The following is a 14,813-nucleotide window of genomic DNA, read 5'->3' as shown; positions in this document are numbered from 1 at the left end:
TTTGTTTTATTAAAGCTTATTAATAAAAATATATTATCCTTTATTATACAGATGTTGATCAACTTAAAGCATTTCGGACAGCCTCAATATGATTAAAGGTAACTACACTCATTCCGTTCGTTTCATAAACCCACACTCGTATTTTATTATCTTTCATTATATAGCAGTCACTTAAACTACTAGTAATTTGCAAGTAGGTAACTTGACTGTGTACTCTCGCGTACATTGATCTAAGATATGGGTTATAATTATAAGTACTTAAATTTTCAATGCACTTGCTAGTAAGAGTGACATTCCATTTCCAACTGCAGCTGTAATACTGTTCATTTTACTATGGAAACGCGTCGCTGTCATTGTCAATTTCCATAGAAAATGAACAGTATTGCAGCTGCAATTGGAAATGGAATGTCACTTTAATGTGGAACTTACTGAACTGCTTTAGGGTCATAATCCTATGTTCAATAATATATGTACCTAATAGAACCCACGTGCTTTTTCATTTGAATTATGAAATTTGAACCTAAACCTTTTTGAACCTAAAGTTTGCTAAAGTCTTATCAAAATACCATGTGACACAAAAATGGCGCATATCACATGACCCTTCATGACAGGAGACAGCACTTCTTTGAGGTAGTGTTGTGGTTCATGCTAGACAATGAATAGTATATCAATCTATAATTTCATATCAACATCATCCAAATTTGACATGAAAATTAGAAAAACTTTGCTAATCTGGTACCTTTACCCGATATATGTTTTGTTTATTTCTCGCAAGTGTGTTGATAAAGTCGTATAAAACACGTGTGCTTTGGATATTACAGAAGTTGGTTTTCTTATTGCGCACCTACTCGTAATTTAATCAAGTATAATGATGTTACTTACCCGCCACCAGCCACCAGTATCATCTGCATGCTGGCGGTTCTTCGCCCCCTTGGGCGCAATCCAGGTTATCGATTTGTCACTATCACATGGTAAACACAATACATTGTTAATTAATATTTGTGCTGTGAAAATACATTACGATCCCTAGAAACGTGTTCGATAGTACTTATTAAATAATATTTCAGGCTGCAGAGGTATTAAAGCATTAATAGCGTTATTCATAAACGCGCTACAATTAAGCCTCAATTATCTATCAATCGTTTTCTTATTCTGGTACTTTGACTTTTAAGAACTTGTGTATTCGTAAGAAAGGGAAAAAGACCGGCCAAGTGCGAGACGGACTCGCGTTTCAAGGGTTCCGTACATAAATCCGACTCTAGCATGGTCACATTTCTAATAGGTTTTCCTGTCATCTTAGGTAAAGAACTATTATGTGTATTTTTTTCACAATTTTAGACCCAGTAGTTTCGGAAATAAACGGGGGGGGGAGGGGGTGGTCATATTTGGCTATTAAATAACTTCGAACCTATGTATTTTAAAATTATAAAAAAAAATGTCCATCTTTGGGTCACATAATTTACATTTCGTGACCGTGGTAGTATTACCTGTTGTTTTATCTATTAAGTTTTGTCACGAATAAAAACATTCTATTCTATTCTATTCTATATGTGTACCAAATTTCAACTTAATTGTTCCAGTAGTTTCCGAGAAAATAGGCTGTGACAGACGAACAGACAGACAGACGCACGAATGATCCTATAAGGGTTCCGTTTTTTCCTTTAGAGGTACGGAACCCTAAAAACATGAATGAATAATCGAAGCTTGTAAAGTTTTATGAATAAGGGGGTTAGCCTTTGCAAAAAATATGCTATTAAGTAGGACTCGGATACAATAAGGATAGCATATTGCACACTAACTAAATGGGTTTCATTGCTCTTATTAATTGTATACCGTATACCTTTTGCTGGAGCTTGATCTTAGTTTGAGTAGGTACTACCATTCTATCAGAAGTTCCTTTTTGCAAAGTATCTACTTTGCAATTTTACAACAAACATGTGCCCAAACTGATTCTGATTTTACATTTTTTTACGGTCTTAGCTTTAGCGTTAGTTTTAGTTGGCTGTTTCATGTCCTGCCTCGTTTCATAAAATGATCGAAATTATCATGAAACCGCGAAATCAAGGATTTGAGTCTGACTGTGACCCACATATTTACGTATTAGATGACAGGACGAATATTTGCTGGAAATATTTTCGAACTATTTTTTGTGTTTCCGGGAATATTTTAATATAAAATAAAAAAATATTTCGTAGTTAAACGTATGATCAAGACACTCCCGCATTCATATTCTGGAAAGCCAGGTTTTGTTTTAAATATTTTTTCATCTTTTTTGGAATTATGATTTTAATAAATGTATTTGATTGATTGAGATGATGATTTATTTCCGATTCAGTTAGGTACATGGAGTGCTATGCCACTATTTTGCTTTCTAAACTTAATTACAAAACTATACCTGTAGTAACTATTTACTCTTACCAACCGCCTCAGTTAAGACGTAACCTGTATATACGGGATATTAGTTTTACCATTTCGACTACGAAAGCCTCATTAAAATGTAACTCGGTGAATAAATGCGGTAACGTCTGTTGAAAATTCCTAGTCAAAGTAATGATGCCGCGCGGCAACGTTGGCGCCAATCCTGATTCAACAATTTGGTTTGGCTTTGATCTTGTTTTGATACCTGCAACCTTGTCGATTGTCTTGGTGATTAGTGCGCAAGTCACGCACAACTTTTATTGCATTTCGAATGCACCAATCAAAGTAAACATTTTTAAGGTTATATCAAAACAATATAATTATATCGTGACCTTAATTAGAATCGGCCACTTTGACGGCCCCGGTCACAAATCTTTCCACATTGCTGGTCATCACCCATCTCTAGCCAAACCGGTTAGTTTTAATGACAGAAATAAAAATTAGAATCTTCTTAAATAGAGTTGAAACAAGAGGACGTACACTTTAGAAGCCTATACACTCTTTCTTAGCAGAACCCCATACTGTAGTCCTCCGAGAAAACCTCGCCAGAGTTCACAGCCAAAGCGTCTTTCACGTACCAATCTCAATTCAATTAATTCAAGTAAATCGTTTTTATTATCGACTTCTGCAATGTATTACTCATTTTCTTAAGCCAGTACTCTAGATATAATACACACAAGTGCATGAAATTCAATGTCATCATATCTTGTCGTGACCTAATGTACGGTCAAGAAATTTGATTTCAGAAGGTAACTTTTCGTACCTTGTCACTGTGGCACCTTATTACTTCTGTATCTACGAAATTGTACATAAATCGAAATCGTTGACTGTACTGTTAACTTTATATTTTATCTTATCAGGGGCGTAAGTATGGCTCCGTCTATCGTGACGTAAAGCATTTTTGTTGTTTTTGGCTAGTTTGTGAACACTAGCCAAAAAGGATCGAAAGGTTTATGTCGGCGATAAACAGGATTTGTGCGCAATGAGTCAAAAGAAAAAGGTTTATTGTGTTTTGTGTATAATTTGCACAGTTGTCAATAAGTGAAAAAGCATTTTTTTATTCCAGAGAAGTAGAGGGCTGTCTGTGTATGCAGGGCCGGATTAAGCATGTCGGGGCCCCTAGGCAGTGCTAAGCTCAGGGCCCCCTACAGTCAATTCTGCACACAGCACATTCAGTACAGGGAAATAAAAGTTTGCGTTTTTTCCGCGAGCGAAAAAGACATCGAACGATGTCTTTTTCGCTCTTATTGCGTGGACATAAAGCTTTATTCTATCAGTTTTTGCCGATTCCGCGTCGCGTCAAGTGTGGGGAGAGCCCTTTAGGCTTAAGGCCAATTCCCAGTGGAATACCAAAGATGAGAGCTTCAGCACCACTTTCTTATCTACCTCTAATGGCCAATTTTAAGCGAGGCTAAAAGCTAAGCTCACTAGTAGTAAGTTGATTTTCTCAATAGTCAATATTTTGAGAGGCTGAACAGCCATTGCCCGAGCATAAGACCAAACGCCGAGCCACATGATTAGAATCAACCTAATAATAAAGAATTTCCATATATTAAAATTACATAAATTACTATGAAGACAATTTTAAACGTCAAAACTTCTACGAAATTATGACGTATAATTAACAATTTCTTGGTCTAGGTACCTCTATTAATTCACCAGTTAAGCTAACATGTAGATACAGGGTCAATTTAAAGAACTATAAATAAACGCGAGCGTAGCGAGCGCGAAATTTTTTGACAATATCGCAAATTGTGAAACCGTGTTAAAAGGCCGGGTATCGATCTTCATCGGGCCTAATAATAAAAAATTTACTCATGAATTTTGAGCCTATGGAACAAAATTTGATTTGGTGCGCGCTGAGTCGCCGGGGCCCCCTAGCCGAGGCGGGGCCCCTAGGCAGTTGCCTACTTTGACTTAGGGTTAATCCGGCCCTGTGTGTATGTATGTGTATCTCTTTTTTTTCCACAGCATTTTCGCACAGAAATCCCCGGGGTATCATATAACTAGGGGAAATTGAATATCAGTAGGTATCCTAGGTGTCCTGTAGATTATCAGTAGATAGGTTTCATAGACTTTAAAACCTACAATGAAGAATTATGTTGAAAACGTTGAACTACAGTTACCTACAGTAACACGTGGCCTACAATGTTTGTCAGGCCTGCCATCGCTTAAATAATTTAAAATGGTTTGCAGATAGTAAAGTCTGGCATTTATATAACTTGCTCTGTCAAAATCCTCATTTAAACGTCAAAATTCTACTAGTACCAGCCAACATAAGGAAACAAATCTAATGCATTAGATTACTGTGCCCCACATTTTATTAAAATGCAACTTCCTCATAAGTTTTTGAAAAATCAACAGAGACTTTACCGGCTGGTGCTGGTGTAGTGCAAATTAATATTTATCGCATAAAATTTAATAAGATAGTTATTTTGAATTGAAGCGCGAATGCGCTGCACTCAACTGGTGAGCCTTTAATATACACAGACTAATATTGCGTGACGATAAACTAAGAAGTACAGCCGTTGTTACCACCCATTAATAACATTAAAGTAATTAATTTTAGCTCCCTCCGCGTAGTACGAATGTGTTAGTTTAACTGAACCATGTGGTTTAAAAGAATATCAAATGATAGTGGTAGCATGTCCATAACTGCTTTGACAAATTTAACCTTTCATGCTTGGTCCGCAAAATATATCTTACAGTCTCCAAGCAAAATGGCTGCGACATTACGGCTGTCTAGCCGTATCTGTCTAGATGGACAGCCGCTCATGACGAAATTATAGGTGTTCGGTTATTGCCAATTTCTATGGAACCCTTCTTCTTCTTCAACCTAGTGTTTTCCCGGCCTAGCGCCCTATGGAACCCTAATAATAAAAATTACAAACCGTGAACATGAAAGGTGGTTAAAATCACGTAGGTGACTTATAATTATTGAAACTATATACTTATATTAGTTACATCAATAACATGTTTCCAAAAACACACGCACATAAACATACATGCATTGTTTTATATTTTACTAGCTTTTTATTGTTCATTTGATAATAGCTGTGTCGCCGCTCGATGATGTTTGGTGACGGCACCGTTAGGTCCCCACTGAAAACCACCTCTTGCCGTGCCATGATACTAAGTGGTGTTTGACGTATTTCTGTGTTTTTAGGGTTCCGTACCCAAAGGGTAAAAACGGGACCCTATTACTAAGACTCCGCTGTTCATCTGTCCGTCCGTCCGTCCGTCTGTCTGTCATCAGGCTATATCAAATATTTTCAAACATGGTGTAATTTTGTTGCAGCTATAACAATAAATGCTAAAAACAAAATAAAATAAATATTTAAGTGGGGCTCCCATACAACAAACGTGGTTTTTTGCCGTTTTTTGCGTAATGGTACGGACATTCTTCTGGTGCTTTACCTATAGTTTTACGCAAACATCGATCCATTGCGGATGATTCTGACTCGACTAACAAAACCAAATAAGAGATGGAGACTAAGCGGCGCCGTCGAGCCAGACTGAATGGCGACCCGCCAGTCAACTCCTCAGTTCACTGTATCATTTTAGTAAGCGATCATGAGAAACTCTTATGTTCAAGAGGGTTATTGAGATTGTTTCAGTGTAATGATATACTAACCTAAAGTAAGAACCAGATATTTTCAATCTGTCTTAAAATGACAGCGTTGATTTTGAAGGAACAGTAACCAAAATAACGCAATTAGTATGAGCCCGTTGGGATAGCCTTAATGTCGCGGAGACTGATAAATGCTGTCATAAAATCATATAACATGAACAATATAATGCTAGTGTTAGTTAACCCAACCAGCTTTGAATTTATTAATTGTAGTTTCCATTGGTTATAAAATTCCTGTAATGTTTGGTCTACTAGGTACCTACCCGCAAAAAATATGAATGGAGATGACACGCAGCCTTACCCAACGTCAAAGATTCATTCATAGGCAATGGAAGCCAAATGGTAAACCTTGCTGTGCACTAGTACCTACCTAATTAGTCTAATAACTTGGAGAGATGCCATAATGAATGCCAAATCTCGCGCTCCAGGCAACGAGTAGGTATTTATTTTACTTCTAAGGTCTTGAAAAATTATTAGTATCGTGATCGTTTCAAAGTACTTTATATTTGTTGCTGGGAGATCGTCTTGGTACTGTAAAGCATATTATTTTTATGCTTTAGAAGGCACTTACTTATGCATAACATGTATGCTATACATGAAAGTGGAGGCAGTTTATAGTTTAACGAGTTTGTGTTTAATCTCATTTGAATCCTGTTTATGAACCCACTTCAACCGTTTTAATACCCGAATAAATACCTATGAACATGGTAAATTTTAATGGTTGTACAAATTACAACACTCCTATATGTACATCGGTGGACCCTATTACAAAAGGCATAAGGTCCACCGATATACAGTTAAGAGTGGGCGATGGTCCGTCATGAAATCAAATTTCGAGAACTATATACACTGAAACAAAAATGTTTTGTTCCCGAGATAACGGGTCTTGGCAGACAGACGGGCGGACAACAAAGTGATCCTATAAGGATTCTGATTTTTCTTTTAGAGGTACGGAGGTTTAAAAACAATAGACAACGGCGCGAGACTATGGGAGAATAACGTTCATGACCACAGTTTTAAAATTTTCCTACTTTTTCTACTGACTAATGGACTTGCCAGACTATTTGAATTTCACTAGAAACTTCACAATTGATATCAGACCAGACATATCATGTCCATAACAGTTTCTGAACAAGAAATTAGAATCAGCATCGGGGTCCAGAAACACACCTTAAGTGATCTGTCTGACTGGGATTTGTTTTAACTTTCTGTTTAAGTAAAAGTTATATCCACACAATAATTTTATCCTAATCGATCTTATAGTTATGGGGACTAACTTTTTTTATTAGTGAATTGCAATATTTGTAGATAATGGTATATAAGACGAGGCAAATCAAAGGCTGCGTGAGTTTATGTGCTTTGGCCTGTGGTTCATACCTAAACTACTGTAATATAACGAGATGCAAGCAATGCACCGCCCTTTGCTCCAGGAGCAACATGCGCGTTCTTTTTGTGCTTAACAATTGCCTAGTAAGTATTTCATATAAAACCTTTATTTCTAGAACTGTCCAGGGTGTTTGTTTCTATTGTTTTACTAAACTTTAATTAAAATAATAACGAAACAAGTTTTGTGTACCTTGCGTGGACTGAGACTGAACGCAGGCATTGTTTTAGAGAAATATTATTTTATAAGCACAAGGAACACGCATTTTAGTAACACTGTTAGATCCATAGTGATAGGCCGGCGGGTTTCCGCGGGAAAGTGGGAGAGCGGGCGGGGCGCGTGCGAAGCGCGCTGGCAGTATTTGTTTACTGGCGGGTGCCAGCGGCCGGCGCGCGCGGCGGGCGCATGCGTGATCATCCTACACAACATATTCTATGAGATGTCGGTATTTCTCGTAATTTAATTAACGTAAGTGTCAAGGTATTAAACAGTTTTCGTGACCATTTTCCAAAAAGTCGATAATATGCGACTATTCATTTTTACTAACGACAATTACCTACAGTGCGATTCGGAAAATGAATTAGAGATTAACTAGATACGATATAGTAAAGATAATATAACTTTACTATTTCATATCTAGTGAATGTGTAATTCATTCCCCGAATCGCGGCGCCAGCCGCCATAAGGTACCTTTTTCCGTGGAACGTCACATATATTTACTATTTCATATCTAGTGAATATCTATTTCATTTCCCGAATCGAGCCATTAGTCTTTTCTTTACTCAGTGCAACAAAAAGTATTATTGCGTAAGTGCATAATAGTAACAGTTAAAAAAATAGAGCGCACACTGCACAGTGAGGTCAACTTAAGGGGTTCACTCACGGTACGATTAATCGCTTCGATCAATCTGACGAGAATCGTGACGTTTCGAAAATGCCAATCAATACACGGCAGAATTAGTCGTTACTTTCGATGCGCGATCGAGGGATGCAGCGCTCATACCCGGAGCAATCGATGCGCGATCTAGGAATGTAGTACTTTTATCGCTGACTGTAGGTACTTTTCTTTCCACAGGCAACTAAATACTCATCGAGACCATTCTAAAACCCCAAACACGTCGTTTTCCTGTCCTCCTATCTTCATCATCAGATTAGCTCGATGATGGTACCATAATCTTGCATTGTCGCCAGACTTACATATGTACATATACACATTTTCATCTTCATCGGAAACCGACACTGGGTCAAATTCAAATTGCAAGATTTGACCCCTATAAACATAGTTACATAGAGTAACCTAAAATTAAAACTACCTACAAAACTAAAACTAATACCAAAAAAAAAACAACATGGGTGACCTAGCCCAATATGATATTATATTAGGCTAAATCACCCAGGTCCGATCCCTGTGGAAGGGTTCCCATAAGGCTGGCTGCGTTCCCCCTTTGGATGGCTATGCCGATGCGTTGGGCGAGTAACGAGCCAGGGCTATAACCGCGAAAATCGAAGTTCGCAAATTGCGGGCATTTTTCTCTGTCACACTTATTACGCCTTCATTGGAGTAAAAGAGAAAGATCCCCGCAATTTGCGAATTTCGGTTTTCGCGGTAGCCCCCCAGTCCTCCTAGCGTCCCCGGTGACCTTGAAGATTTTTTATGATCGCAAAGAGCCATACAATGTCGATTAATCGTTACGATATTTGTACGGATTTTTGTTACGATTTCCGATATCGTCTTCGATTAAGTAATTCGATAACGATAGGTATTAACATACACTATCAATCCGTCATTTTGATCGGTCTGTAGCGACGGATTGTGAAGATGAATCGTACCATGAGTGAGCCCCTTTACAATTTCTGAGAAAATCAGCTTTTGATAGACACATGCTACATTGAACGTAAAGGGCAATGTCTTATATAGTTTCTGAAATATCGCTACCATTTTATCTATTTTGATTGTGGTGAACAAGATGAATTTGATATAATATTACTTTCACAGGTAGGTAAGTATGAAAAGAATATTTATATGTATACTTCGGATGGGATTTTCTAATCGCCTCTAATACGCCTCGCGTCTTGTACGGAATGATTAGAAAATTATAAATTCATAATTTTGAACTTGTAAATGGGACGTTTGCGGTCTCAAAATAGTATTTTATACAATAGTCATAACAATGGAGAGCATAGTGGGTACACATATTTAATTACACAAAGGGGTCTACCGCGATATAATTTCATTGTTTTTACCTTTAATTCCGATGTTTCAGCTGAGTTGCACCAGCTGTGGTCACGGAAAGACACAAGAAAACGGAGATATTAATAAAACACCACAAAACTACCCGAAATTAGTTTATAAAAATGTTCGGGGTATACAAAGAAATTGCAGCTACTCGTTAATGTTTAATGTTTATTGTCCACGGCACGACACGCAACACTCACAGTATCCGTACACTGGTCCGAAGATATATCCGCTGGTTTCAACATTTGAATCACTGGCCTCCAAGTAGACGATAATTTGTACCCGTCCTCTCGATTGAAGTTTTTAGGGTGTTTTTTAATGTCAATCGCCTCTCTCACGATCCGCGGATAATAGTGTCGCTCGTTGGAGAGGACTATGGGTTTACGTAGCTCAATCCAGTGATTCGTTCCTGTTGTCAGCAAGTGCTCAGCTATTGCGGATTTGTTTATATGGCGATTTTTAACAGCTGCTATGTGTTCCTTCACCCTCTCTTGAACGCTGCGCTTAGTTTGGCCAATAATACGCACTTCCACAACTGCATTCTATCTTGTAGACACCTGGATTCTGGTACGGAATGACATCCTTTGGGCTGCGTAAAAGACTTGCTACTTTAGATAACGGCGTGTATACAGTCTTAATGGAGAATTTCGTCAGTACTGATCCAACTTTGTCCGTTATCCCTTTCACATGCGGCAAAAAGGCCGGTTGCCTACTAACCTCCGGATGTCTTTCTTTTTAGGGTTCCGTACCCAAAGGGTAAAACGGGACCCTATTACTAAGACTTCGCTGTCCGTCCGTCCGTCCGTCCGTCCGTCTGTCACCAGGCTGTATCTCACGAACCGTGATAGCTAGACAGTTGAAATTTTCACAGATGATGTATTTCTGTTGCCGCTATAACAACAAATACTAAAAACAGAATAAAATAAAGATTTAAATGGGGCTCCCATACAACAAACGTGATTTTTGACCAAAGTTAAGCAACGTCGGGAGGGGTCAGTACTTGGATGGGTGACCGTTTTCTTTTTGCTTTTTTTTGTTGTTTTTTTTTGCATTATGGTACGGAACCCTTCGTGCGCGAGTCCGACTCGCACTTGCCCGGTTTTTCCTAGTCGTGCGTGGGATTTTCTGCAAGTACCCATTTTTCTTCAGCACTTCCAGAACATGGGCTAACTCATTATCTATGTGTTCTGTGTCACATAAGTCTCGTGCTCTGTTAACCAGAGATGTGACCACGGATTGTAGATGCTTTGGATGATGGTGGGAAGATGCTTGTAGGTACCTGTCAGTATGTGTGGGCTTTCTGTACACGGAGTGTGCCAGGGTTCCATCTGGTTTCACTCTTAACTTCACATCCAGAAAGGGTAAGGATCTATCGCACTCCATTTCAAATGTAAACTTTACCTTTGTGTCGATGGAGTTTAAATGGCCGACGAAATCCTCCACTGTGTCGGCGTTGCCCTTTAAAATGCAGAACACGTCATCTACATATCAATGTGCATTGTTACTTAAATTTTTTGATAGTACTTAGTAACTTTTGCTTGTCACCTGACGAATATACTAATGGCCCTTTTACAGTACATATGTCATATGGCCCTTTAAATGTTCGACATAGGCTCGGATAATGCTTATTGCCGTAATGCCGTACCTACTAGTGCGGGAAAGTATGCGACCGGTCGGTCAATGACACCTTCTCGTAACTCATGAGGCCCTGGCACTTGCTCCTTGCTAAATATAAAAAAAATGGATATAGATATTGCTATTTTAAGTGTGTCACATGCGCGTTTCTTATCTTTAAGCAATTGTTTCTACTATACCTACAACCTAAATAATTAATTTGTTCTATCGTTGGGTTTTGTCCCCTGACCGCGGCGACACGTGATTGGTCAAATTAGTTGACTAAAGGGGCCCACTGATTAACAGTCCGCCGGAAGGTATCGGCCTGTCAGTTGTTCGGAACTGTCAAAATTTTGTTCTAACTGACAGGCCGATACCGTCCGCAGACTGTTAATCAGTGGGCCCCTTAAAGAAGCGTTTGCTTATGATGAATATATAGTTGAGTCAGGAAGATATATAGTGAAAAGTATGCGGTTACAGTTTAGTATACAATGTTTTAGATCAACCATTACAATCGACGAGTAGAAAAATGTTTTAGCGAATTTTACTTCATGTGTAATTATATTCTGACCTAAAACCATTAAGCAATGTATGATATTACGATATTAGTCTGTCGAAAGCCATTTACATGTATAAAAATAATAAAATTGTAGCTATTCTGATTTGATACAAATATTATTTGGATGCCGAAGATAAAATTAAATAGGCCAGCGTAGGAAACATTATCTAGTCCAGCCATTCTCAAAGTGTGTTCCGCGGAACCCTAGGTATCCGCAAAATTTTTAATTTGGGGTTCCGTCAAATATTTCGCCTGCCGAAAGGGTTCCCTCACCAAAAAAGTTTGAGAACCGCTGATCTAGTCTATCTAGTCTTAATCTAGCCCTTGACGGCCGCCGACCCCAAGGCAGACCAAAGAAGCGATGACTTGATTTCGTGAAAGCAGATATTTATGAGCGTAAACGGGCTCGCGCAAAGTGGAGGAAATCAAATAGAAGAAGTGGAGCGACTTTTGATTTGGCAGTGCTATGTAAGTTTTCAGACCGCAGCTTGAAGCACAATTATAAACATTCAAATAATTGTATAATAATAGGTATAAATACTATAAATATAAGGAAAAAAGTGTGTCATATGCGAATTTGGTCATCTTTTGTCACGCAGGATACACACATCCTTACGTTGGCTCGCCTGCCGCAAGAACAAATAATATTGAGCCGCATTGCGCCTCAGAATATGCGCAATGAGAAGTAAAATATTTTATTATAGGTACCTACCACAATTTGTTGTAAGTATATCAACCACAGTTATGCCCCTACATATTATTAAAAAAATTGCATGCAATCTATTTTTCGCTTCTAATTTTTACAATAAACACAAAATCGCAAAAAGTAATCTATTTTTTTTAGCCTATTGTAGTGTCCCACTGACGGGCAAAGGCCTCTCCCCCTGATTTCCACAACTCCCGCTGTAGTGCCTTCTAATCTATTTGATATAAATAATATAGTACATCAAATTAAGTAATAGTAGATTGTTAACCAAGGGTGGAAAGTGAACCATTTCACCCCAGATATTTTGGCGCTCGAACGAAGAGAGAGCGCCGATAGTTCGAGGGTGAGATGGTTACTTTTACCCGAGTTAAACACTCTACTTTTCATTTCGACTATGAGGAAAGTTAAACACGAGAAATGTAGGTTTATTATTGGTAAGTATAATTCTTTAGAACAAATTATGAACAGATTTATAGGTAAACCACATAACTTTAAGTCACTCGAATCACTTGAAAATGTAAACGGCGCCAATTTCAGCCATGCGGAAGCTGATATGAGAGCTTATAATATGGCATATATTGCTGTTAGCCGTTGCTCGAAGTAAAAATTAAAAAAAAAATTACTTTCCACCCTAGGGTGGGAAATGCAATTTTCCACCCGGTTATCTGCCTATGAAAGGTAAACTTTCCGAACAGGAGAGATGAAAAAATATTTTCCATAATGCCAATACTCAGAGAAGAAAATGGGGACTATATATGTTTGTTTTGTATGGAGAAGCGGCCGTCCCCTTTCCGTCAAGGGCGTACATTGAATCCTGAACGTAGTGAGGGATTCTAAAGTAGAATCCTGAGCGTAATGAGGGATTCAAGTGTTAACGCCGAAGACGAAATTATTTTGATACCGTGTGACACATACTGCTTTTCACATCAACTATGAGGAAAATAAAAAAATCGTAGTGTTGACACAATCTGATGCTTAAACAGATTATTCAAGTTAAAAAAAGAATGTGCAAAAAATGTAAAAATTGTGTGCTAGAAGAGAAAAGTGCTACTTTGACCCCTCCTAGCAGGGAGGAAAAAGCTCTTTTCCGAATAGGTTGTGTGAAATGTAAATTAACTGTACTGCTGATGGACAATTACCTACTTGCACATTTGCCTCAGAATTCAGAGAGCTTCCATCAAGTGCAGTGAGATAAAAAGGTGGCTAGTTCCCGAACTAAAGAAAACTTTAGCTACTGAAAATAAGGAACATAGACCTGTAGTGGGGCTAAGTTAGATATGAGCGCCGATAGGCATTTTGCCGGCGGCGGCGCGCCGGTCAAAATCGGTCGGCGGCGGCGGCGAATCGGCGGCGTGGCCTTGAAACACTTTTGACTTATACAAAAGCAATTCAAATCAAAATTTTACCGAAATGACATGTTTTTTTGCCATAATCACGCTACAAACTAAGTGCATTTTTTAATTTCAAGGATAATTCGAATACTTGCATGAAAAAAGTTTCATATCGCATAATAAAGATGTAGATAAGCAGCAAAGCCAAGGCATCAGAGACGGTCTTAATCTCGGTGAGACCTTTTATCCAGTCTTTTGTGCTAAGTCAAAAATAGCTTATAGACTATATCAGGGAAACGTCTTGTCGACAGTCAATAAAAGAGCCAGAGCGAGGAAAATCGAGCTCAGTCAGTGTCATAACCAATATCGACTCAATAAAACCGATGTCAAAAAACGATGCCATAGGCCGAGGGGCAGGCAAGCAGACAGCTTAGAATAGAACGCAAAGTGTGAGCTAGGCTGACGGCTGAAATCTGCAAGATGGGGTCGGTGGCCTTGAGCGAAAATTTACCAGACAGAAAAGTTTTAAATACCATCGATATTTTTGAGTTATATGAACCTAAAATACCTTTTGAATGCCTATAAACTATTCAGAGTGGCGCAGTTAAAGATCTAAACTAGACAAAATATATATTATCTGATTCTGAAAGTAGTAGCATCTAACAAGGTCAAGCCGATGCTACGCCGATAGCGCAGCGTCGGCGGCGGCGGCGCGAAAATTTTGTCGGCGGCGGCGGCGCGGCTCATATCTAGGCTAAGTATCCGGATATGATGAAACAGCGAAGGGCCTCTCGTGCCTGCCGGTTTCGCTCGCCGCTCAACAGATGGCGCAACAAGTATGAACGGCGGCGTTTAACACTTGGAATTCTTTTGACAAAAGAATTTACATTGTAAATGATGTACATTGTTTAATCCAATTATTTTAATTAAATCT

At 38.6% G+C, this 14,813-nt stretch overlaps 1 protein-coding gene across 8 annotated transcripts in view; it reads right to left on the bottom strand.

Moving 5' to 3' along the window:
• Positions 1 to 14,813, bottom strand: part of LOC134679052 (potassium voltage-gated channel protein Shaker) — a 188,028-nt gene that overhangs the window by 113,045 nt on the left and 60,170 nt on the right. The window contains exon 1 of one of the 8 annotated variants that reach the window (XM_063537874.1): positions 883 to 1,018. The exons of the other annotated variants lie outside the window; for them this stretch is intronic. Within the exon in view, the coding sequence (XP_063393944.1) occupies positions 883 to 911 (29 nt within the window). The 5' untranslated portion in view covers positions 912 to 1,018. Of the gene's footprint in view, positions 1 to 882; positions 1,019 to 14,813 lie in introns of those variants that run through there. 8 annotated transcript variants of the gene reach the window in all.

The sequence above is a fragment of the Cydia fagiglandana genome, chromosome Z (genome assembly GCF_963556715.1).
Source record: "Cydia fagiglandana chromosome Z, ilCydFagi1.1, whole genome shotgun sequence".
In the NCBI taxonomy this organism is placed as follows: domain Eukaryota; kingdom Metazoa; phylum Arthropoda; class Insecta; order Lepidoptera; family Tortricidae; genus Cydia; species Cydia fagiglandana.
This window is presented reverse-complemented; position numbering and strand designations above follow the sequence as displayed.